This window comes from Salvelinus fontinalis, chromosome 8 (assembly GCF_029448725.1).
Source record: "Salvelinus fontinalis isolate EN_2023a chromosome 8, ASM2944872v1, whole genome shotgun sequence".
Classification (NCBI taxonomy): Eukaryota; Metazoa; Chordata; class Actinopteri; order Salmoniformes; family Salmonidae; genus Salvelinus; species Salvelinus fontinalis.
The window spans coordinates 24,116,401-24,140,697 of record NC_074672.1 but is presented as its reverse complement, the minus strand read 5'-3'; the positions used below and the strand labels follow the sequence as shown (position 1 = coordinate 24,140,697).

The window sequence follows — 24,297 nt, the reverse complement described above, 5'->3', positions numbered from 1 at the left end:
GGACAAAATCCCTCCTGAGATGCGTGCAAACCTGGTGGCCAACTACAAGAAACATCTGACCTCTGTGATTGCCAACAAGGGTTTTGCCACCAAGTACTAAGTCATGTTTTGCAGAGGGGTCAAATACTTATTTCCCTCATTAAAATGTAAGTCAATTTATAACATTGTTGACATGGATTTTTCTGGATTTTTTTGTTGTTATTCGGTCTCTCACTGTTCAATTAAACCTACCATTAAAATTATAGACTGATAATTTCCTTGTCAGTGGGCAACCGTACGAAATCAGCAGGGGATCAAATACTTTTATCCCTCACTGTATTTGGCTAAGGTATGTAAACTTCCAACTTCAACTGTGTATGTATATATATATATATATATAGATATATACTGCTCAAAAAAATAAAGGGAACACTTAAACAACACAATGTAACTCCAAGTCAATCACACTTCTGTGAAATCAAACTATCCACTTAGGAAGCAACACTGATTGACAATAAATTTCACATGCTGTTGTGCAAATGGAATAGACAAAAGGTGGAAATTATAGGCAATTAACAAGACACCCCCAATAAAGGAGTGATTCTGCAGGTGGTGACCACAGACCACTTCTCAGTTCCTATGCTTCCTGGCTGATGTTTTGGTCATTTTTGAATGCTGGCGGTGCTCTCACTCTAGTGGTAGCATGAGACGGAGTCTACAACCCACACAAGTGGCTCAGGTAGTGCAGCTCATCCAGGATGGCACATCAATGCGAGCTGTGGCAAGAGCTGTGGCAAGAAGGTTTGCTGTGTCTGTCAGCGTAGTGTCCAGAGCATGGAGGCGCTACCAGGAGACAGGCCAGTACATCAGGAGACGTGGAGGAAGCCGTAGGAGGGCAACAACCCAGCAGCAGGACCGCTACCTCCGCCTTTGTGCAAGGAGGAGCACTACCAGAGCCCTGCAAAATGACCTCCAGCAGGCCACAAATGTGCATGTGTCTGCTCAAACGGTCAGAAACACTTTTCGTTTTTATCAAACTTTGTGAAGCGCTTTCATCTGTCATATCAAATTGCTAAGGTATTCAAACAGGTTCATACAATGTCACATTAAGTTCACAATGCGAACAATGCATAAGAGTAGCTAAACATTGTAAACAAAATATTTTGTTACAGAATGAGCTATACAGAATTGAGCTATTCAAAATCTGTTAGAAATGTCAATATAATGCATTATCTTAATGATCCAAACATTACTTGGAACATTTGTCAAGGACAACAAAATGTCAGGGAAAACATACATTAACCTCAGTTTAAAACATGTGATGTCATATTTAAAGTTACAATCATGCAAACAATACAATTATTTTTACATTGTTTTGTAACAGAGTGCTGAAGGGTAACAAGAATAGCCTACCTTATCTTTCTCCAACTAGACATGCTAGACAAGTTCAAAACAACTACATCCATAATATTGAGAACACTCAAAACACTTGATTAAAACCAAACATTAAAAAAATTAACAGCAAAAACAGAAATAGGCACAGGTTAGTCTTGTAGCTGAAATGTTTTGTGTAAATTTCATAAGTACATGGTGTTTGCTCCTGCCTTTCTTCTGCCATGTCAAGTCTTCATCGAAGCTTGTTTGCACAAAATTCAAATTTCCAGTTTTCCTCCAATTACAGTCACACTTCACTCTGGCATGGAGTGCTTTTAGGGCAATACGAAGAGTATGGTCCTGTCTCAACCCGAGCCCTATATCTAAGACAGTGGGCCTATGTACCAAACACCGTTATGTTCTGATCGATTCAAGTACATATCTATATCCGTGACATCATTTCCACACGTCTTGGCCAATCCCGCGGAAGATCCTCATCTTCTCCTACAGAAGCATTTTCAACCAGACCGCTGACATTGTCACTTCTTCGGTAGGAATTTCATTCCTGAAAATAAAATGAACAAAATGATTTACCTCACAGTAAAAAGGGTATTTGTTGAATTGAATGTTATCAATGGAGCACTACTAACCGAGTCCTTTGAGTCCCTTGAGGAACCCACTAGATTCAGGCTCAGGGTTTGAGGACAGATATTCTGCAGCTCTAAATTCAAAAAGCCCTGTGGGAGGGGGAGAAAAGAGCATAGTACAAATCACGCAAAGAAATACATTTAGGTGTTTCTGAACTGCTTTTACCAGCCCAGACTGTCATGTCAGATAAGAGGTGATTAGTTTGAGGAAGGAAGAATGCATCCTCAAAGTAGTGGAGCACTGATAGGCCTCTCCCTGACCTTTGCCCCCTCCCTTGCGCAGCTCCTTGTCATGGATGAAGCCGGCGAACATCTGGGTGTCCATGAAGAGCTGCAAGAACTGGCGGGCCCCGCGGGAGGGGTGGGACTTGCGGAAGCTCTCCCTCTGCAGCTCCCAAGTCCGGCTGGCGCTGCTCTCACCCATATGGAGAGAGTAGTGGCCCACCAGCTCCACGAAGAAATGCACAAAGGCCTCTGACACCAGGGAGCTCAGCCCACACTGCTGGACTGCAGGGAATAAATGTTTTATTGTCACACACACACACCTGATAGGTGCAGTGAAATGTGTTGTTTTACTGGGGCAACCATAGTAGTACGGCGCCCCAGGAGCAAATTAAAGTTATAAGTGCCTTGCTCAAGAACACGTCGACAGATGTTTCTTCTTGACAGCTTGGGTATTCGAACTAGCCCTTTTGGTTACTGGCCTGCCGCCCTAGGCTACGCTACCTGACGGACAGATTTTATTTTTTATTTATTTCACCTTTATTTAACCAGGTGGGCAAGTTGAGAACAAGTTCTCATTTACAATTGCGACCTGGCCAAGATAAAGCAAAGCAGTTCGACACATACAACAACACAGAGTTACACATGGAGTAAAACAAACATACAGTCAATAATACAGTAGAAAAATAAGTCTATATACAATGTGAGCAAATGAGGTGAGATAAGGGAGGTAAAGGCAAAAAAGGCCATGGTGGCGAAGTAAATACAATATAGCAAGTAAAATACTGGAATGGTAGATTTGCAGTGGAAGAATGTGCAAAGTAGAAATAATGGTTTGCAAAGGAGCAAAATAAATAAATACAGTAGGGAAAGAGGTAGGGAGGGGGACAGTCACTTATAATGTAGATGGTGTTAAAATGGAGAGGCGAGTGAAGAATGCTTCAAGAATTGGCTTTCTATACAATTACCCTATATCCAACACATGGACAGAGAGACAAGGGGACTGAAAGGAGACATTGTTTCTTCAATGTTTTGGCTGCGAGGCCATTTTCAAGATTAATACGTATTAATAGGTAGCTGTGCAAACCTCCTGTGCAATCTCCATCTTGCCTCAGTATCTGCTCTCTCTCCTCCAGGATCTCCAGCAGTGCAGCCTGAAGCTTACTGGGCAAGATACAGTCCTCATCACCAAGCTTGGAAACAAGGAGTAGTTAACAGGACAGCCCAGGGCAACTCACATCATGCAAGAGATGGCCTACTACTGATGTGAAACAAGGCAACTGGCTACCCGTGTACTCTGATTCACCTATGCCAGGGATGCGCAACTGGCGGCCAGCAAAAATACATTTTGTTGTTAGGGGGGACGAGGGTGGGGGTATTGGTGTCAGTCAGTGTCTCAAATTACTGTTGAGTTAGAATAGTAGAATGTACAAGGTTCAAATTATAAATTTGGTTGTGCATCAGCTGTTTTTATCTTGTTATGTCAGTCACTGACAATCACACAATTAGCCTATATCAGCAATTTCTTATTTTTTTTTAGATTGGGTAAGTTAGTCTAACAAGGGCCCCCAAAAGGCTAGGGTCTGTATAATACCATTCACTAAGACTACACTATGTACTTTCACTCTGACTGCATATGTGGGTTTGCAGACCCGCGTGCCACTGCAGCACCTCATGATGAGTTCCACATTTTTGTGGCCTCCACCCCCATCAACGTTGAACATTCCTGACTTATGCATTAAAAATGGTTGTCATAGAAACTAGCCATCAAAATCAGCAGACCAATAGGATCTCTGAGTGAGAAAGAAGCGAAACTCCATAGCTACTACTATTAAATAGTCTCACTATATGAACTTGGAGATACATCCAAGATAAAGTCAAGCTCTGGTATGTGTGAAATCATCACGTTGTATTAATATTCAACACTGTCACTTGGAACACATGCACAGACAAAGTGTTCCTCATACCCTATTCAGTTGTGTTTTGGAACCACACCTATCTTTCATGAGTTGCAAATAAATACACACCTGTTTGACAAACTTGTCCGTACATAAATCCACAATAAGCACCTAGAATGCAAAACAGAGACAGAACCTTAAATTATCAATGACAAAATTAACTCAGGTCAAATGGATTGGGCTTTGAATTAGACATCAGAGACTTTCTACCATTAACTGTTGGTAATTGTTTGCAGATTGATACTGCACAGTTTGTTAGTCCTACTGTAAAGACGTTCATAGAACTACCATTAGGTGGCAGTAAAATACTTTATTAAAAGGTAGACTCAGCGAAATGACATTGCCACGAACAGCACCACAGATATTGAGATGAGCGAGATGCAACACTTCGCTCTCACACAGTCACTCACCCACAGTATCTGCGCATGTGCAATGGTTTGCCAGCATCACGCTGTTACAGCGTGGTAGCCACAGGACCAAAACAGCGGAGAAGTTGAACCTTGTGCTTAACCTCTCTTAGTTGTTGTGGAAATTGACCCCCTATGCGGTTTACTTTCTGCATCTACGTCATATCGCGGAGTCGACCTTTAATCTGGTAAACAACTGTGCGCAACAGAATTCTAAGTAACCCTAACCCAATATCAAGGAACTAGTCAGTTGGGGACTTGATCAATTCTGACGAAATAGAAAATGTTTTCATTGTAGCATGGCCATCTAGTGACGAGCCACTGGGAATCAGACCTCCTCTATGGGCAGCTCCAGAAGCTCGGGCAGGCAGGGCGCCAGCGCCCCCATGAGGAAGGGAGTGGGAGAGCAGCTGATGTCTAGCATGCTAGCGGGCAGCACAGGCACAAATGTATGCTGCCAGGTGAACGGGTAGAGCAGCGCCAGCGCGGCATGGCCACAACGAGACAGCACACTGAAGAGAAGAGAGAGGGATGAAGAGATGTTCAACTCCTGAGAAGAGGCACCCACTTTACAGACAACGCATGTCAAATATATGGAGTCCATACGGTCTGTATAATACCACTCACTAAGACTACACTATGTACTTTTACACCGACCAACAGGAGAGCAAAGCACACAATACATCCCACCCTGGACCAGTGCTATGCTGTTCCTGCCCTCCTACTGTCTCCCAAGCCGAGGTGGAGACGACAGTGAACCTGTGTGTACTAGAGGAAACTCCTAACCTGAGTTTGTCAGCAATGAAGATGACCCTCCTCTCCAGTAGCAGAGAGGCAAACACCTGTAGGAGTCTCCCAACGCTCAGGCACTGCAGCAGGCTCTCAAAGTCCACATGCTCCAGCCTTGAGTCTACCGGCCGGCACAGCGTCAGCACCTGATCACACAAGTACACACCCAAACACACACACAAACACACAGGTTGGCTAATGCTCAGTTATTTGGCCAAATACAACTCTTACAACAATAGTTGATTGCTGGGCAGAGACATTGCAGATGTTGTTGACATAGTGTCTGCAATAAAGAGGTAGGAACTTAACTAAACAGTGTCACTTCCTCTTGTTACTTCTCCGAACTCCCTGGGAGATTTTTTATTTGTTTTGCTCAAATCCTTGCCTACTTTTGAAAAAGGAGGGGAGGAAACAAATGTGCTTGTATGAAATGGGACTCTCCTCCACTAGCATGTCATCATGCAAATTTGGTGTGATGGGGTTGAATCCCAAAATAAATGTGTAAAGTAGTAAAAATGTTGCTAGTTGTGCAAAACATTTAATATGTAAAAGGATAAGTAGTGTATCGTTTTTAAATGTGTGCATGCTTTTCTCCTTCGCGAAAAAAGCTGATTCAAAGGGAGTGTTGCGGATTTTGAAACACTTACAGGCTAGCCGCCGGGAGGATACACTTGTGCTTCCTCGGCGGGAGGAGGCTATCGAAAAGAGGAAGACACTCCTCTGTTCGCCTATTAATGAATTGACACTCCTACATATGGAGACTACTTTGCAGTTTCCGGGTCATGGAGGAGAGGAAGATGGAGTCGTCGAGGAGAGGACAGACTTTTGTACAATCTCCCCCTGTAGTTACTCTTTACATTGAGTCGTAGAGGTCCTCTTAGTTGTGTGATTGTGTTACCTCATTTCCTGAGCCTGGGAGGAAGCTCCTGAGTGTGATGGTGCGTCCAGGGGCGGGGAAAGGAGCCTCCATGACACTACGCATGAAGGGAGACACTAGGGCTGGACAGATCTCCCTGCGCCTCTCTACCTCCTCCAAGATCTGAAAACACACACACACAGTATATTAGTGTTGCACGGTATACCGTTACCACTGTAATATCACGGTACAAAAACGTCATGATACCAACATTTTAGAATACCGTAGTACCGTTTCATATGATACTACTGATTTTTTCTAAGAACCTGCTGGTGCCTGTTGTAAAATGTTTATAAAGTCAGTTTTGTTGAATTGAAGCAACAACCACTAGTCTGTTGTATGTGCAGGTCCAATAATATCCACTTCACTTTCATGTGCATATCACGTGTGGCAGCTGTTATCAGCCAGCCGCATCCCCTATCAGTTCCTACCTGCTTCTCTCCATCCTCTCTTCATGCGTGTCTATTCCGCCGTCATTTAAAAAATATATATAATTTAGCAGTGATAGCAAGGGGGGATGCAGGCGCAGACGAGTCTTCAGTTGTTACATTTGTAACATTGGAGCAGCGCGCAAAGCGAGCAATGTTGACACATTCTGTAATTTCATCGCCTGTTATAACCAAGAGCACAGACCAGTCTAAGTATACTAGGCAAGGTCACTGTCATGCAGCCTCTGAGTGTCAGAGGGAAAATGGAGCACTGCTTTGTGACATGATTGATTGTAGCTTTACAGCAAAGAAAACAGCTTGTCTCTAGCATAAACCATAAATTTGTTTTTACAAAAATGACCCATATTACCGGACATGCCTTTTTCTTTATTGGGATTCACACACATTTTATATAATTTCACAAACCATGTCACAGGCCGTTTGAAACTAATCCAGGGTCGCTAATTATTGGTTTGATAACAAACAACGTTTTCAGTCATGTTACCTAACAACCTGGTAACATGACAGTAGGTTTAGGCAAATTTGATTGGCACAGGAAGGAAAACTGTACTACTCATGAGATGTGCTTCAAAAAGTAGGATTCATATAGGCCTAATGTAAGTCTAAACTATATCAAAAATATATTTATTTCTTGTGTTCCTTCAATTCTGTTTGGTGCCTAACGTTTTCAAAATTCAAAAAAGGCACTCGAACATCTGAGCCATCTCCTCTGCAGGTGCACAGTAACAGTTGCGCAAGATGAGGAAAAATAAGAAATCCGCACACTGCTCGATAGGATCGCTGCTCTTTAATAAGCTGATGCAGCACTCCATCACTCTCCTTCCTGGTCAAATAGCCCTTGCACTGCCTGGAGGTGTGTTTTGGGTCATTGTCCTGTTGAAAAACAAATGATTGTACCACTAAGCACAAACCAGATGGGATGGCGTATCGCTGCAGAATGCTGTGGTAGGCATGCTGGTTAAAAAGTGTGCCTTGAATTCTAAATAAATCACTGACAGTGTCACCAGAATAGCACCTCCACATCACCTCCTCCATGCTTCATGGTGGGAACCACACATGCAGAGATCATCAGTTCACCTACTCTGCGTCTCATAGACACGGAGGTTGGTACCAAAAATCTCACATTTGGACTCATCAGACCAAAGGACAGATTTTCACCGGTCTAATGTCCATTGCCCGTGTTTCTTGGCCCAAGCAAGTCTCTGCTTATTATTGGTGTCCTTTAGTAGTGGTTTCTTTGCAACAATTAGACCATGAAGGCCTGATTCACGCAGTCTCCTTTGAACAGTTGATGTTGAGATGTGTCTGTTACTTGAACTTTATTTGCGCTGCAATCTGGAGGTGCAGTTAGTTGCCGATTTCTGAGTTGCAGTTAACTCTAATGAACTTATCCTCTGCAGCAGAGGTAACTCTGGGTCTTCCTTTCCTGTGGTGGTCCTCATGAGAGACAGTTTCATCATAGCGCTTGATGGTTTTTAACAACTGCACTTGAAGAAAAAATGTTCTTCAAAGTTCTTAAAATGTTCTGGATTGACTGACCTTCATGTCTTAAAGTAATGATGGACCATCATTTCCCTTTGCTAAAAATAAAGATAAATGAGTAGGTGTCCAAACTTGACTGGAACTGTACATTGAATAATGTGAAGTTCTATTCAAAACATTGAATTTAAGTGTGAATTTCAGTGGGAGGTTTTTGGAGAACGTTTAGAAACAGCTAGGCCACAGATTTTTTTACACCGTAGTATCGCAATACTACTCTGTATTGTGATACTTGGCCTGGTATCATATAGTTTGTAAAATGTTACCTTCGTGACAAGCCTACAGTATATAAATTATCATTCTCAAAAACACACCATTCTGATTAGCTAGGACATTTTAATAGACTGAACCCATGTGTACAAGCAGGCTAAAATGTATTTTATAAACTGGTTTGAGCCCTAAATGCTGATTGGCTGAAAGCCATGGTTTTAATTACGTTGGTAACCAGTTTATAATAGCAGTAAGGAACCTCAGGGGTTTGTGCTACAGTGCAGTCGGAAAGCATTCAGACCACTCAACTTTATCCACATTTTGTTACGTTACCCCCCTCTCCCTCAATCTACACACAATACCCCATAATGACAAAACAAAAACAGGGTTTTAGACATTTTTGCAAATGTATATAAAAAACTGAAATACACATTTACATAAGTATTCAGACCCTTTACGCAGTACTTTCTCCCATTCTTCTCTGCAGATCCTCTCAAGCTATGTCAGGTCTCTCCAGCGATGTTCGATCGGGTTCAAGTCCGGGCTCTGGCTGGGCCACTCAGAGACTTGTCCCGAAGCCACTCCTACGTTGCCTTGGCTGTCCTGAAGCCACTCCTGTGTTGTCTTACCGTTGTTGTCCTGTTGGAAGGTGAACCTTCGCCCCAGTCTGAGGTCCTGAGTGCTCTGGAGCAGGTTTTCATCAGGGATCTCTCTGTACTTTGCTCAGTTCGTCTTTCCCTTGATCCTGACTAGTCTTCCAGTTCCTGCTGCTGAAAAACCTCCCCACAGCACGATAATGCCACCACCATGCTTCACCGTAGAGATGGTGCCATGATTCCTCCAGACGTGAGGCTTGGCATTCCGGACAAAGAGTTCAATCTTGGTTTCATCAGAACAGAGAATCTTGTTTCTCATGTTCTGAGAGTCTTTAGGTGCCTTCTGGCAAACTCCAAGAGTGCTGTCATGTGCCTTTTATTGAGGAGTGGCTTCCATCTGGCCACTACCATAAAGGGCTGATTGGTGGAGTGCTGCAGAGATGGTTGTTCTTCTGGAAGGTTCTCCCATCTCCACAGAGGAACTCTAGAGCTCGGTCAGTGACCATCGGGTTCTTGGTGTACTGGCCTGTCTCCTGGTAGCGCCTCCATGCTCTGGACACTACGCTGACAGACACAGCAAACCTTCTTGCCACAGCTCGCATTGATGTGCCATCCTGGATGAGCTGCACTACCTGAGCCACTTGTGTGGGTTGTAGACTCCGTCTCATGCTACCACTAGAGTGAGAGCACCGCCAGCATTCAAAAGTGACCAAAACATCAGCCAGGAAGCATAGGAACTGAGAAGTGGTCTGTGGTCACCACCTGCAGAATCACTCCTTTATTGGGGGTGTCTTGCTAATTGCCTATAATTTCCACCTTTTGTCTATTCCATTTGCACAACAGCATGTGAAATTTATTGTCAATCAGTGTTGCTTCCTAAGTGGACAGTTTGATTTCACAGAAGTGTGATTGACTTGGAGTTACATTGTGTTGTTTAAGTGTTCCCTTTATTTTTTTGAGCAGTGTATATATTCACACACACACATATAAACTCAACAAAAAAAGAAACATCCCTTTTTCAGGACCCTGTCTTTCAAAGATAATTCCTAAAATTCCAAATAACTTCACAGATCTTCATTGTAAAGAGAGGCTGGACAGAGCTTGTAGGCCTGTCGTAAGGCAGGTCCTCACCAGACATCACCGGCAACAACGTCGCCTATGGACACAAACCCACCGTCGCTGGACCAAACAGGACTGGCAAAAAGTGCTCTTCACTGATGAGTCGCGGTTTTGTCTCACCAGGGGTGATGGTCGGATTCGCGCTTATCGTCGAAGGAATGAGCGTTACACCGAGGCCTGTACTCTGGAGCGGGACCGATTTGGAGGTGGAGGGTCCGTCATGGTCTGGGGCGGTGTGTCACAGCATCATCGGACTGAGCTTGTTGTCAATCTCAATGCTGTGCATTACAGGGGAGACATCCTCCTCCCTCATGTGGTACCCTTCCTGCAGGCTCATCCTGACAATGCCACCAGCCATAGTGCTCGTTCTGTGCGTGATTTCCTGCAAGACAGGAATGTCAGTGTTCTGCCATGGCCAGCGAAGATCTCAATCCCATTGAGCACGTCTGGGACCTGTTGGATCGGAGTGTGAGGGCTAGGGCCATTCCCCCCAGAAACTTGCATAAGCCTTGGTGGAAGAGTGGGGTAACATCTCACAGCAAGAACTGGCAAATATGGTGCAGTGCATGGTAAGGAGATGCACTGCAGTACTTAATGCAGCTTGTGGCCACACCAAATACTGACAGTTACTTTTGATTCGTTCAGGGACACATTATTACATTTCTGTTAGTCACATGTCTGTGGAACTTGTTCAGTTTATGTCTCAGTTGTTGAATCTTGTTATGTTCATACAAATATTTACACATGTTAAGTTAAGTTTGCTCAAAATAAACACAGTTGACAGTGAGGACGTTTCTTTTTTTTGCTGAATATAACACATATACACACACACACACCTGGCCTTATTGCTTAATTATATGAAGAGTTTAATCACACTGCTGGTTACCTTAGCGAACAGGTTGAAGCAGCCCAGCCTGCTTACAATACAGTGAACTTCAGGCAGTCTTTTCCCCTTTCCGCTTGGCTAAAAGGCACAAATAAACACGGAAATCAGCATGAAAACCAACCCTGCCATTCAGTATCAACAATGTTATTGCAATGCTGTATCAACGCTGGCATTCCAGGGGTAACAAACACTCAGTCCAGACCATAAAATAGTAAAAATAAACAACAGCGCAATGCATTTAAAACACACAAATCTAACATTAAAATGTACAGTCATGGATTTAACATGTGGACAAATGGGAAATTATGTTTAGTTTGGGTCACTGATTCAGAGGTTTTACAGCCTATGACTGTAGTATATCGCTTAGAGATGTTGCGTAAACTGCCTAGTCCTCACACACACACACACAACGTAATGACTCATACACACACACACACTCACCAGGATCTTACGACAGTAACCAAACCACCGGCTGCCATCCTCTCCCGTCAAGACAAAAGAGAAGGTTTCACTACAAAGACGGATAAAAGCAAAGACAATAGGACACGGATGCACAATGTGATAGAGTTAAGCAGTGTTCCAGTGCAGTCTTCCTGGGGGGAAAAGACAAAGCATGGCATATGAACTGCAATCATGCTCCTCTTTGTCTGAATCACTAGATAATCTCCCTTTCATTGGACATGTCTTGGCCTTAATTCTTATATCATCATATAATAACTCAATTTTAGCACAGTGATTATTACAAAAACGTAGCTACTTTCTAAATGTTTTACCTGTTCCAATGCTCATATTAAGTGGTTGTATGAATATATATATTACATGAATACCTTTATTGTAACACCACTGCTACATACTGTGACCATAATGTGAATGTGACAGAAGCTTACCTGTGCAGGTCTCCAGAAGGCCGCCAGTCCTGAGAGTCTGGGAAGCAGAACATGGGAATGGCCTTCAGCCGGTCGTCAGCTTCACGGGAGTGGCGAGAAGACTTCTCAAACTATAGCGGTTAAGAAAGGATAAAGATGCAGAGCGTCTAATTTTACTCCCTGGCCAGCAAAACAGAAACAATAGTACAATGGTAACTAAAAAAAACTAAACATTCTGGGGTTTCCTTTGAGCTGAGCCCATCCATGGTACATCAAGCAGTATTTCCCCTATAAACAAAATGTGTAAGTGGGTCTATCCGCCTAGCTCTGTTGCCCCAATCTGAAAGAGGTTGGCTTTAATTGGTTTCAATTGACAATAACCTTGTTGGGAAACTGTTGCGTGATCTCAGGGATGTAGGTGTTTCCTGAAAAACTCTTTCGGAGTGACACCACCACAAAGAACTGAAAGAGCTGCTGTTGCTGGAGCTGGATCAGGTCCTTCTCCAGGGTGCGGTAGCCTGGCCTCCGCTTTAGCGTGGACTGAACATAGACTGAGCGCCTGGACCCGCCTGGTGGAGACAGTGAACATTTTTCAAAACCTAATAAGTGAATCTGGTTGGGAACATGCTCATATATCTCTCTTTGAATAAATGGTAATGGAATGTGATCAAATGTGAATGGAAAATGGATGGATTACATGAGTGTAGACGGCGAGGGACATTGACTGAACTCAACATTCTCAAAATGTCTGCCAAACATTTATTTGTGAGTGAAATTTCACTTTAAATATGAATGACAATTTGACAAGTAGCAGGTCAATGCTATAGTAGTACCTTTAGTGTTGTCCTCTGGGTCACTTTCAGTTCCACTGGTCTCCTCTGTTCAGAGAGCGAGAGAGAGAGTGAGAGTGTGCGCATGCGAGATACATAGACAGAGAGAAAGAGCGAGACGGGAGTGTAATAAAGGGATGAAAGAAAGAGACGTCATAGGAGAGACTGACAGTGTCTTTGTACTGTGTTTGTAACAGTGATGTAATGTATCTCAAAACGCTGGGTCTTTACAGAGAGTAGTTTATCTACATCTTGTAGACAAGTTGAAGGGTAATAATTGTCATACCACGAGCTGAACCTCCATGGCTCTTCACTCTCTTCTTCCCTCGCTTGGTGTCGAAGATCACATGAATCTTGTTGACATACTGCATCACGGAAACCACGCGCACACACACACACACACACACACACACACATATATATATATATATTGATCTGATACAAATAAAAATCACATTCATATGATATATCATCACACTGATGTTGACATGTCTGGCCACTTAAACTTTTTTTTTTTAATTTGTGGCCAATCAAATAAATGTGATTTAAGCACACTTCCTTGACTGCACTGAAAAAGGTTGTTTTCTAATGGGCAATGGTTTGGTTTGGATAGGGCCATCAGTCAAGTTTCAACTTGAGCAGTTTAATGAGTGACCTGGATCCAGAGCCAAGCACACAGGAAGCTCAGTCTTATCTCCAAATTGACAACGGAGTGTAGGCCTACAACACTAGCTTGGCTTCTTTATGTGTAGTCATGCAAACAGACCAATCCACCTAATAGCATGCTTTTCCCACTCAGAGAGTCAAAATTACATACAACCTCCGTAGTAGTTTGAGGTAATACAATTTCCACTTTGTAGAAAACGCTTATGAAATGCTTGTGTGTGTTTACCTGAGGCAGTCTGTGTGTTTTATGGATGGTTGTGGGTCGCTTGGGTAAGGCAGGTCTAGGGGGGGCTTCTGTAGGTGAGGGTTGTGTCGCTGCCAGTGAGTCCTTCCTCTCCACCCGCAACGTGAGAGGCTTGGGAGGAAGCTGCGACACAGAAGACAAGGTGTTAATGAAAGATTAAAGCATGTTTTTTTATTTATATTATACTAATTGTTTCACATTTCCTGTAACAGCTGCCATTACTACCTTTGGGTTGAGAGAGTTCTGTCTCTGTGCCATGGTCCAGGGTCGGGGACGCCCAATGGGGAGACACATAGAAGGAGACGGCTTGACATCCTCATATGTGTTATCTCTGATCAGGGGTTCAGCTGGATATGATCAAAGGTGAGGGAGATACATGACATACACAGTATACATACAGTAGATATTTGCTAATAATCCATGACTAAGTCAAAGTGGTCTTAAATGTCTGCCTTTCTTTGTCATCCACCACTGATCAGTAAAGGGACTTGACATGTGTCAATATTGAAAAAATCTATATCCCACCTTTTTCTTTATCAGTTGTTACAAAGAGAGAAATAAGGAAAGAACAGATCTTATATTAAAGGTTCCTGAGAGTGTAAGGCAACCAAAGGCATCAGCATGCTTCAGTTTGGCTGGCGCCTAGCCGAACCGAACAAGTGTGCTCGCATACTCCCTTAATAGAAGACCTTCACTTGAAAAAACATGAAAAAAAGTGGCAATAGTACTGTTTGTCTATTTTGAGAAGCCGTAATCAGAATTGATTGAAGATAACTCAAGAAATCGCTCATAAATTTTTATGCTTTTGCCAAAGAGATGTTAGTCGTGCAATTTTACATCTAACTAAGCTGTTTGGTGCAGTATTTTTCAATGTGCAAGAAAACGAGTTATCTCTTGTTGTTCTTCTTTGGGGCTGGGTTGGCAGATCACGTCCAACTTAAAATGGTGCATACACAGCCAATTGCTTTTCTAATGTGTGAGGCCAGTCACGGCCTACCTACATTAAATTATCTTAATTATTCCTGTTCCTAAAAGTAAAAAAATATAAATAAATTGCACCAGCAACTAACCCTACAGCTATATACCACTATTTCATAAAAATATAAATCTCCACCCCATGACCTCTTCTGCAGTAACATCTCATACACCCAGGTACTTCTCTGCAACTGCCACCTACACTCATTAAAAACCCACTACCCCATTCCACTAGTTTGACCCAATCTGTTCCTGAACCATGCCAACTGCCTGGGTGGACGGACACCCCCCACCCCAACACACCCTGTAACTCTTCTGAAGTAAAATCTTGTATATCCAAATACTTCTCTGCAGCTTCCCCCAAAACATCTACTTTCTGTGATTTATTTTCCATTTCTTACTGAAGAGTAACTCACTCCATCCCTCTGTACAGGCACAAATCTACTGCTCACTGGGATCCTCTCAAGATCCCTCACCCCATCCTCCTCCATTTTCTTCACTGCCTCAGCATTGGACACCCTCTGCAGTACTCTGACTCTGGCCAATTCCATCTGCCTCTCCCGCAGCTGACACTTCTGATCCCCAGCAACATGAGCACCCCTACAATTGTCACACACAACTTTATCCACCAAAACTACACAATCCTCTGGCCCTCCTGCACACTTCCCACATATTTCAATCTCCCTCCTCCATACTGTTGCAACATGACCATAAACGTTGCACCTGAAACAGAGCAGTGGATTCTGGACAAAAGCGCTAATAGAATAACCAATATATCCTAACATGACTTGACTGACTCAAAACACAAAAGGACTGACAATGACTTATCTGTTTCACCACGCTCCCCACCAGCTCTGTGTTGCACCAAATTGCTCCAACTCCACACTTAACGCTACCCTAGAAATGACTCCTTTCAATTGTGCCCTATTCCTAAGAGCAAAGCAAGAAACAGATTTTGACCTAAGTTGCATGACACGAAGTGCCTTCTCCCTCTGGTCAGAAGTAACACAAACAAATATCACAAGTCCACTACAGGTTACCTTCACTAATTCAACTACACCCAACTCCATTCTCTCCCACCCTGAAACCACAAATGGATCTGCCAAAAGATAAGGGTCCACTTTCTCCAAAATGTTGCTCCTACTGGTCCAGATTCTTCTTTATCGTGTCTGACGCCATTCTTCCTCAACATACATTTTCCCACTTCACTCGGCTCTTCTCCTTCTTCCTCGCTGTCTAAAATCACATCTGTCCATTCACCATGCTCTTCATCCACTGCATTGCTTACAGAGCATGCACTGATGGCATTTCTCCAAAACACAACTTCTGTTCTTTAGTCAATTTTGCATGTCTGGCTATTTCTGACCTCTCAATGTTCTCGTCTCTCGTTGAATGACAACAAAGACTTTATTGAAGAATCCCTACTGTTGACCCATCACCAACGAAGGGACGTAGACTTCGGCTCCGAACTTCGGCTTGTCTCCAGAAGAAACGTGTGCCCGAACAGCCAAACAAAACTCACCGAAGTCCAAAACAAATAAAAATATCACAAAATGTCATCATAATATATGCACAAACTCTACCGAACTGTTTCGGCTGGGAAGCATGCGGATGCCTTAAGGCTGCCTTGGTGAAGTCAGGGTTTTTCTGGATCAAAATGTGGCTTAGGTGGTGGGTGTGGCAGGGCCGTGGCAGTGGGCATGGCCAATGGCGTGCTCACTGACCGAATATATTAAAGGCCCTCTTGGCTGCGAAGACAACATTTTGCTGTTGAAGCTAATTTACTACAATTCCACAAATTTTGCCATGGGGCGGAGAGCAGAAATTGCTGATAAAAATATATATATGTAATTCTAAACATTTTGCCATGACTTATGCTATGTTATTATGCTATCTGACTGACTCAAACGTTATAACAAAATCAATGACAAAAACACTCCTGAATGCATCATTTTTAGAATTTTTGATTCTCCCTGACTATAGCTTTTATTTTGGTGACTGTTACTTCAAAGATGATCTTATTTAAAAATGTTTAGGACCATTATCTTTGACATACAATATATGGTTTTAGTCATTTAAGCTTTTTTTTCATCCCAGAAAAAAATATCCTAAAAAACACTTAGGCGGTCCGCCCAAGAATTTTCTATGCAGAAAAAACCCTAGTGAAGTGTATTTTTTCGGTTTGTGTCAAGGGAGGAACTCACAGATAATGTCCTCATAAATGTTGTCGTCAGAGAAGGCGTGGTATAGACTTGAGCGCTTGGCCTCACTTCCCAGTGTGTCCTGCTGAGCTGTCAACCGCACCACATCCTCAAACTCAAAGGACTTCCTGTGAAGAGGGAGGGAGAGGGGACATGAGACGGGGCCAGTCAGCATGCTATTGTTCAATGTATTGTCCGCTTACGTTCAGCAAAAGGGTCTCGGCATTGGAAGGGTTTTCGCAAGTTGATAGTGAAGATGATATAGGCCGTAGGAAGGCGAGTCAGGGAGGAAGTAAAGCTGAGAAAAAGGGTGTAAAATAGACGCAAGGAGAACTTTGAGAAAAATATATTGAACGCGTGAATAATAGTTAAGGTCAATACGGAGAGTGTGAGCAGGAGACAGCAGGAAAGAGATACAAGAGTAGGCCTAATAGATTGATTGAGAAAAAATGTATTCAATTTGGGAAATTCATGAAATTTAGGCCTTACCCTGGCCTTTGTTAAAGACACTACAACACTGAGTCTGTAGATGTTACAAAGCCAGGTTTCATTTGAAACCTTACTGTGTGCTCGTGTGGAATTGCCCCCATAAAGAGACTGCGTTAGTGGAATACAACAATCAAGGCCAGTGTGTGTGTGTGTGTTTTGTTTGTTTGTGTGTGTTAAAACAACCAAATGTGACCCCTGGACCGTCGGATGCTGTGGAAGTAAGCCATATCCAGACAATGGTCTGCAATGCTGCCAAAGATCATGTGACATCACACCTGGAGGCCGCCCAAATGCTTGACTCTGATCCTTCTCTCATGCAAACTGTGCCTCTAAAATACTCTCGTTCTCCTTCTTTCAGACTTAACATAAAACAATGCTACCTTTAGAACTAAGGACACTGTATGAGAGAAAGCACAATAGCTTAGGACAGAGAAAGACTTTCACCCCAAGTAATTGTTAACCTGGTTGTTTGAAATACAAAAACATGTTTTCCTTTGACTAAAGCCATTGCGAAAGGAAAATGCCAAAACTTTTCTATGTTTAAAATGGCAAACTAAAGACCTCCTCTATTCTACTCTGGCATAACTCACGCCCACTGATCTTTTAGATTTAGCCTTGTGGTGTCAGTATCATGATCTTACCTGCTATTTTTGTGTCTGGAAAACCCATTGCCACGGCTGACAGGACACAGGGGTGGTGGGAAGCTAGGTGGGTGGGTTATGCCACTGCTCTTGGTGTTGGATTGGTTGGCAGATGGAGTCCTGCTATTCCATTGGACCCAGTGTGTTAGGGTGCTGTCTGCTCCTTGATACTGAAACGTCCGTTGTGGTTTCAGTGGAGGGTGAGTCACTGGACCCACAGAACTTTGAGGCTCTGCTGAGGTATTTCTTCCCTTCTCCCAGAACAACTTGTCTCCCTCCAGCCTCCGCCAGAAGCCCCTTGAGGTATAGAAATTCCCTGGGGGCAGGCTCTCTCTATGATCATCCACTGACAGAGGTAGGTGTTTGGTCAACTTAACTTCCAACACACCACCCACCTTCAGTTCACCATTGGTGGGGATCATCCTATCTAATTGGAAAATATTTGTAGTGTCTGTTGTAAGAGATTGCAAAGGCTCTATAAATGGCTTGGACTCTGGTATTGCAGTTGAAGTCTTACTGAAACAGGAGTGATTCTGAGGGGGATCAAACTTTCTGCTGACACCTGTGTGTATGCCCTGTGCTTGTAGGTTTTCCCTGAAATCTAAACCCAGGCTTTTAGCTTTGCCGTGAGGTCCGCCTCTCCTACTGTCACTACATACTCCGTTATCCAGGACATCCCCAGAAAGTGATTGGGATACAACTGGTGCATGAGCTTTGACCCTATCGGCCTTCCCACTGCTGTCTGGTTGACAGAGGCCTTCCCACTGAGAGATCTTCTGCTTGATGTTGAGGCCTGGTTTGTGGGTTAGAGGCCTCCCTGGGTCGTATGTAAGAAGCCTCCCTGGGTCATTGGTTAGAGTCCTCTCTGGCTCCTGGGTTAGAGTCATCTCTGGCTCCTGGGTTAGAGGCCTCCCTAGGTCCTGGGTTAGAGGCCTCCCTGAAGGTGGTGCCTGCCAGGCCACATTAGCCTGGCCCCGTCCACCTCTCCCCTGCTCTAGGCCCAAAGCCAGCATGGTGAGAGGGGGCACACTGCCAGCTCACACTCACTGCATGGTTGTTGGAGGCATGAGGGCCCTTCCGGTGTACAGACAGACACTGTTAAACACAGTGAGTCTGTCCTGCGACTAGTTTAGCCACAGTAGCCTATGGAAGGCAATGAGTTTTACAGGAGTCTGTGTTCTATCCTTTTCTTTTTAAACCACTCTTCCTTTAAAACAGAGTCTGCTCTTTTCCATCCTTTCTTCTTAAAGAAACACCTGCAAAGCAAAGGACACAAAAGTTACTCATCCATTAACGCTTCAAAACAAGTTAAAACAACACTCCGAAGAGAAAGCAAAGAGAAACCTGTCGAAGAGAATGTACAATCTACATTTACATTTACATTTAAGTCATTTAGCAGACGCTCTTATCCAGAGCGACTTACAAATTGGTGCATTCACCTAATGACATCCAGTGGAACAGCCACTTTACAATAGTGCATCTACATCTTTTAAGGGGGGGGGGGGGGGGCAGAAGGATTGCTTTATCCTATCCTAGGTATTCCTTGAAGAGGTGGGGTTTCAGGTGTCTCCGGAAGGTGGTGATTGACTCCGCTGTCCTGGCGTCGTGAGGGAGTTTGTTCCACCATTGGGGTGCCAGAGCAGCGAACAGTTTTGATTGGGCTGAGCGGGAACTGTACTTCCTCAGTGGTAGGGAGGCGAGCAGGCCAGAGGTGGATGAACGCAGTGCCCTTGTTTGGGTGTAGGGCCTGATCAGAGCCTGAAGGTACTGAGGTGCCGTTCCCCTCACAGCTCCGTAGGCAAGCACCATGGTCTTGTAGCGGATGCGAGCTTCAACTGGAAGCCAGTGGAGAGAGCGGAGGAGCGGGGTGACGTGAGAGAACTTGGGAAGGTTGAACACCAGACGGGCTGCGGCGTTCTGGATGAGTTGTAGGGGTTTGATGGCACAGGCAGGGAGCCCAGCCAACAGCGAGTTGCAGTAATCCAGACGGGAGATGACAAGTGCCTGGATTAGGACCTGCGCCGCTTCCTGTGTGAGGCAGGGTCGTACTCTGCGGATGTTGTAGAGCATGAACCTACAGGAACGGGCCACCGCCTTGATGTTAGTTGAGAACGACAGGGTGTTGTCCAGGATCACGCCAAGGTTCTTAGCGCTCTGGGAGGAGGACACAATGGAGTTGTCAACCGTGATGGCGAGATCATGGAACGGGCAGTCCTTCCCCGGGAGGAAGAGCAGCTCCGTCTTGCCGAGGTTCAGCTTGAGGTGGTGATCCGTCATCCAATCCAATCCAATCCAATCTAGTGAGAAGGACAACACTATTTCAACAGCACACTCCTGATGTAGTGGAAGGCGTACGGGATGTGTTTGGCCGGAGGAAGCTGGAGAGGATAGGCTCCTGTCAAGGTCAGTAGCCAAAAATAAAACCCGGAGGAGAAAAGAAGGCAACGGCAGGAACAAGGCGCTGGAGCTTTTAGCAGCCAGAGGGGTGTCTGTCAGTCAGTCTGGGAGCCACCACAACCCCCCCCCCCCCCCCCAGGGGAGTTGGCTGTCCCTCTGTCCCATCCTTAACCACAGCTGTCCCATTACAGAACACCATGATAGATTAAAACATTTAATCTAATTTACTCTTATCTCAAACATCTCTTTCAGTGGATGAGGAAGGACAGATATTTCAAGTATGCTTATGCCGACTTCAGCACATCTAGGCCTTAAAGCCATGAAAACATTAACTGAAGATAGGAGCAATGACGCACAAAGGGCCTGTGACAAACAATTAAGATAAATTATTGAGGATTCCGGTTAATCCATATCACAACCACAGTAATGTTGTATTACTGTAAAATGTGTTATACATTGCTATTCCTATTTGATAGGAACAGACAATTGAAACATTGACATTTTGAGTCTTTTACAGTGAATTGCTCCATATTGGGTTTAGCTTGTGCTAAAACTACAACTGAACAGTTTGACATGCAATACTCATATTCATGATCTTGCACAGCCCCCTCATTGTATGTACCATCCAAACTGTTTGGTGAGGCCCAAGTCCCTATGTGAAATCTTCCCTAAATATATTCAGACTCCTGTTCCTGACTCCTGCAGATTCCTTTCCAATTTAGTTACTGTACTCTGTTTGCTGGAAGCAAAGTTCTTGGACACGTTGCACATTTTTTTGAAAGCTGAAAGCATTTAGAGAAGGGAGACATGGTGAAATTCCACAGTGCTGCTCATGATAATAATATGTCTGTGCTGCATTCCAGCAGAGCTAGGAGGAGGCTAGGGAATCAATTTGACCAGAGACAGTCGTCATTCAGGCTCCGCAAATGCCTTTTGTTTGGTTTGACATAAATCTAATGTATGTAGTGTACTCACAGCCGGGACATCCCACACTGAAAACTGTGTGTTATACAGGAAGGCCTATCCTGCATTTCCTAAGAGGAAGGAAGAAAGCATCAACCGACTGTCCATAATTATGGTTAGGAGACTTGCACCCAGTTAGAAGCTTTGGTTTCAGTATTGTTTACCAGCTATAATTAGAATTTGAATAGTCATGAAGGATGGTCAGGTTGTCATTCCAGGGTACCTTTGAACTTGTAGTGTCACCCCAGTAGAATCCAAACAGGGACCATCAAGACCCAAACCTACCATGATAAAACCTAATTGCACCTTCAAAACAACCACAGCTAAACCTCCCTCTCCAAGAATTGCTGCATGACTGAACTTGCCCTAGGTGGGGTACCAGAGAAAGGGTAAGGAGTCTGGTTTCTCTTAAACAGCAAATGCAGCTTCTATTAGGTAATGTGGAATCTATTTTCCTTCTCACACTGGACAGAGGGGTATACTACAAAGCAGGATCAATGGGTTAGCCATCTAACTTTGATGAACAATCAGAAACTACTATTGATTTTCTGGTTCATTAAGAAAGCTAAACTTAGATGCGTTTTTGGTTGAGTCAATGAGACCATGCCCATTTAATGATTATATTTCCAAAAAATTAAGTTATTTCAGAACATTTAGGCAAGTTAGCTGGCTAACTTAGAGAACAAAAGCCGACAGATGGCAATATTGAGTCGTTTATCTTACCATCCAAATGCATTTTACGCAGCCGGCAATACATTATCCACTCAGGATGCATAGGCTTCGATGTCTTCAACTTTAATGGCGAAAAGACATGAAAGAAAATTGGAAAATGTGTTTATGAAACACCATTTTCCACCATCATGCTAGAGTGGCTAAATGCTAATCCCGGATGGTGTGTATCGCATTCAGCCAATCAGGTTGCAGCAGTCGTTTTTTTCAGCCCAAACCTAAAGCAGCGTTGTTTCGCATTAGTGGACACCAGACTGTTCTCAGGGCAGGTCTGCCGGTTTCATAGCAGGTTAGGAGAATTTACGCAGCAGGTTAGGAGAAGTAACATGGCAGAATAGGAGAATTACGTTAAGGTTAGGAAAAGGTTTAGATAAAATGCTAAAAGTGTTCCAGACGAGACACAAACTAGAGAGGAAGAGAGATGCCCAACTCAGCTGAAAATCTGTCTCCATCCAGCAGCTGTTGTTTTTCTTCCATTTCACCCGCTGCGCTCCCGAGTGGTGCAGCAGTCTAAAAAGGCACTGTATCTCAGTGCAAGAGGCATCACTGCAGTCCCTGGTTTGAGTCCAGGCTGCATCACATCCGGCCGTGATTGGGAGTCCCATAGGGCAGCGCACAATTGGCCCAGCGTCGTGTGGATTTCGCCGGGGTAGGCTGTCATTGTAAATAAGAATTTGTTAAATAAAGGTAACTTTTTTTTTTAAAGATAATAGTTTTTGTATGGAGGTAAATTAATTGCTTTTTTTTCTACATGAGGTTTATTTGATCTAATATAAGTTTCGTAATGCTTAAGTTGTTACAAGTGTTCCTCATATAAGTAGGACACGTGACATCCCGGCAAATTTGAGAAAAAACACTTTATATTGGAGTTGTCTTGAGATGGCTATGTTAAAGAGGCGACAACCAATAGACACAGAGAAAAGGTGTGTGAGAGCCAAACGCTTGCTGCATGAGTGTACCAAACTGCAGACTAAGAATGGAATCCTTGACAGAAAGGTTGGTTAGTCATCACTAGAACATTCAAGGCCACTGTGTTGAAACACCTACATAATGACATGGGGCATGTGAGTGCAGATAAGGTTACTCACCTGGCGAGAGAGCAGTTTAATTGGCCATTTATTCAACAAGAAGTTGAGGACTATGTCACAAAGAAATGTAGTTGCATCAAGCAAAAAATACCAAATGTGCCACCGAATGCTCCAATGGGCAAGCTCACATCAATTGCTCCCTTTGAGTTGGTCTCAAAATACTGTTCTACGTGTGTTGTGTGTGTGTGTGTGGGGGGGGGGGGGTGGTATGAATACATCTTAGTATCAGTCGATAATTTCACAAGGTTTACACAGACCTACGCCACCCGCAACAAGTCTGCAAAGACAGCAGCAGAGAAAATCGGATATCCTCAAGAGGCGCCACCACGATCAAGGCTGGGGCTTTGAAAACAAACTCTTTGGAAGCCTTCAGGAGCTGGCAGGGGTCGGCCACTCCCGCACAACGCTAGATCCTCCTCAGGGAAACCTAGTGGAACAGATTAATTGTACGCTGCTACAGATGCTTCGCACTCTTCCTGAAGAAAATTTATCACAATGGAAAGACCACTTACCTCATAATGTACATACATACAACTGCACTCGTAACGAAGCAACAGGCTTCTCACCACACTTCCTTCTCTTTGGCCAGCCACCTCGCCTATCCATTGACCGGTTGTTTGGCCTCAATCAGACTGATGAACAGGTGTCACACCCAGTCTATGCTCAGAACTGGGCCACCAAAATGTAGGAAGCTTACCGAGTTGCATCTGAAACAGTCAAAAGTTCTCGGCTAAAAGCACAAGACACTACGACCATGGTGCAACGGCAGTGGCCCTCCAACCTGGAGACAGAATCTTGGTGAAAAATATGTCAGAGAGAGGAGGACCGGGCAAATTGCAGGCCTACTGGGAGGCAGGGTGGAAGGACCAGTCTACAAGGTGGAAAAGGAGAATGGTGCCAAGGGCATCAGAGAATTCCATCGCAACATGTTGATGGTAATGAATGACCTACCTGTGGAACATGAGACCTTGGAAGAGAGGAAATAGCCTGCTTGAAAAAGAACGTCAAACACAGAACATGGAGGAGATGGGGATGAAACTTCAGCAGACTGATGAGGAAGCCATCTGGTCCCAAGGAGTTAACCCAGTTCCAAGCACAGAACACCCAAGACCTCAGA

General features: G+C 44.0%; 1 protein-coding gene across 1 annotated transcript; it reads right to left on the bottom strand.

The window, feature by feature from the left end:
• Positions 1–988: 988 nt before the first annotated feature.
• Positions 989–22,664, bottom strand: LOC129860907 (DENN domain-containing protein 2C-like). The gene is made up of 19 exons (XM_055931811.1): positions 22,087–22,664; positions 18,004–19,259; positions 16,877–17,001; positions 13,923–14,044; positions 13,680–13,820; positions 13,074–13,152; positions 12,791–12,835; positions 12,339–12,526; positions 11,979–12,088; positions 11,533–11,602; positions 11,092–11,169; positions 6,275–6,415; positions 5,374–5,522; positions 4,922–5,099; positions 4,250–4,291; positions 3,310–3,415; positions 2,262–2,507; positions 2,004–2,090; positions 989–1,918 (listed from the first exon to the last, which is right to left on the bottom strand). The coding sequence occupies exons 2-19, from the start codon at positions 19,014–19,016 to the stop codon at positions 1,893–1,895; spliced, it is 2,946 nt and encodes a 981-aa protein (XP_055787786.1). The 5' UTR covers positions 19,017–19,259; positions 22,087–22,664; the 3' UTR covers positions 989–1,892.
• Positions 22,665–24,297: the final 1,633 nt, after the last annotated feature.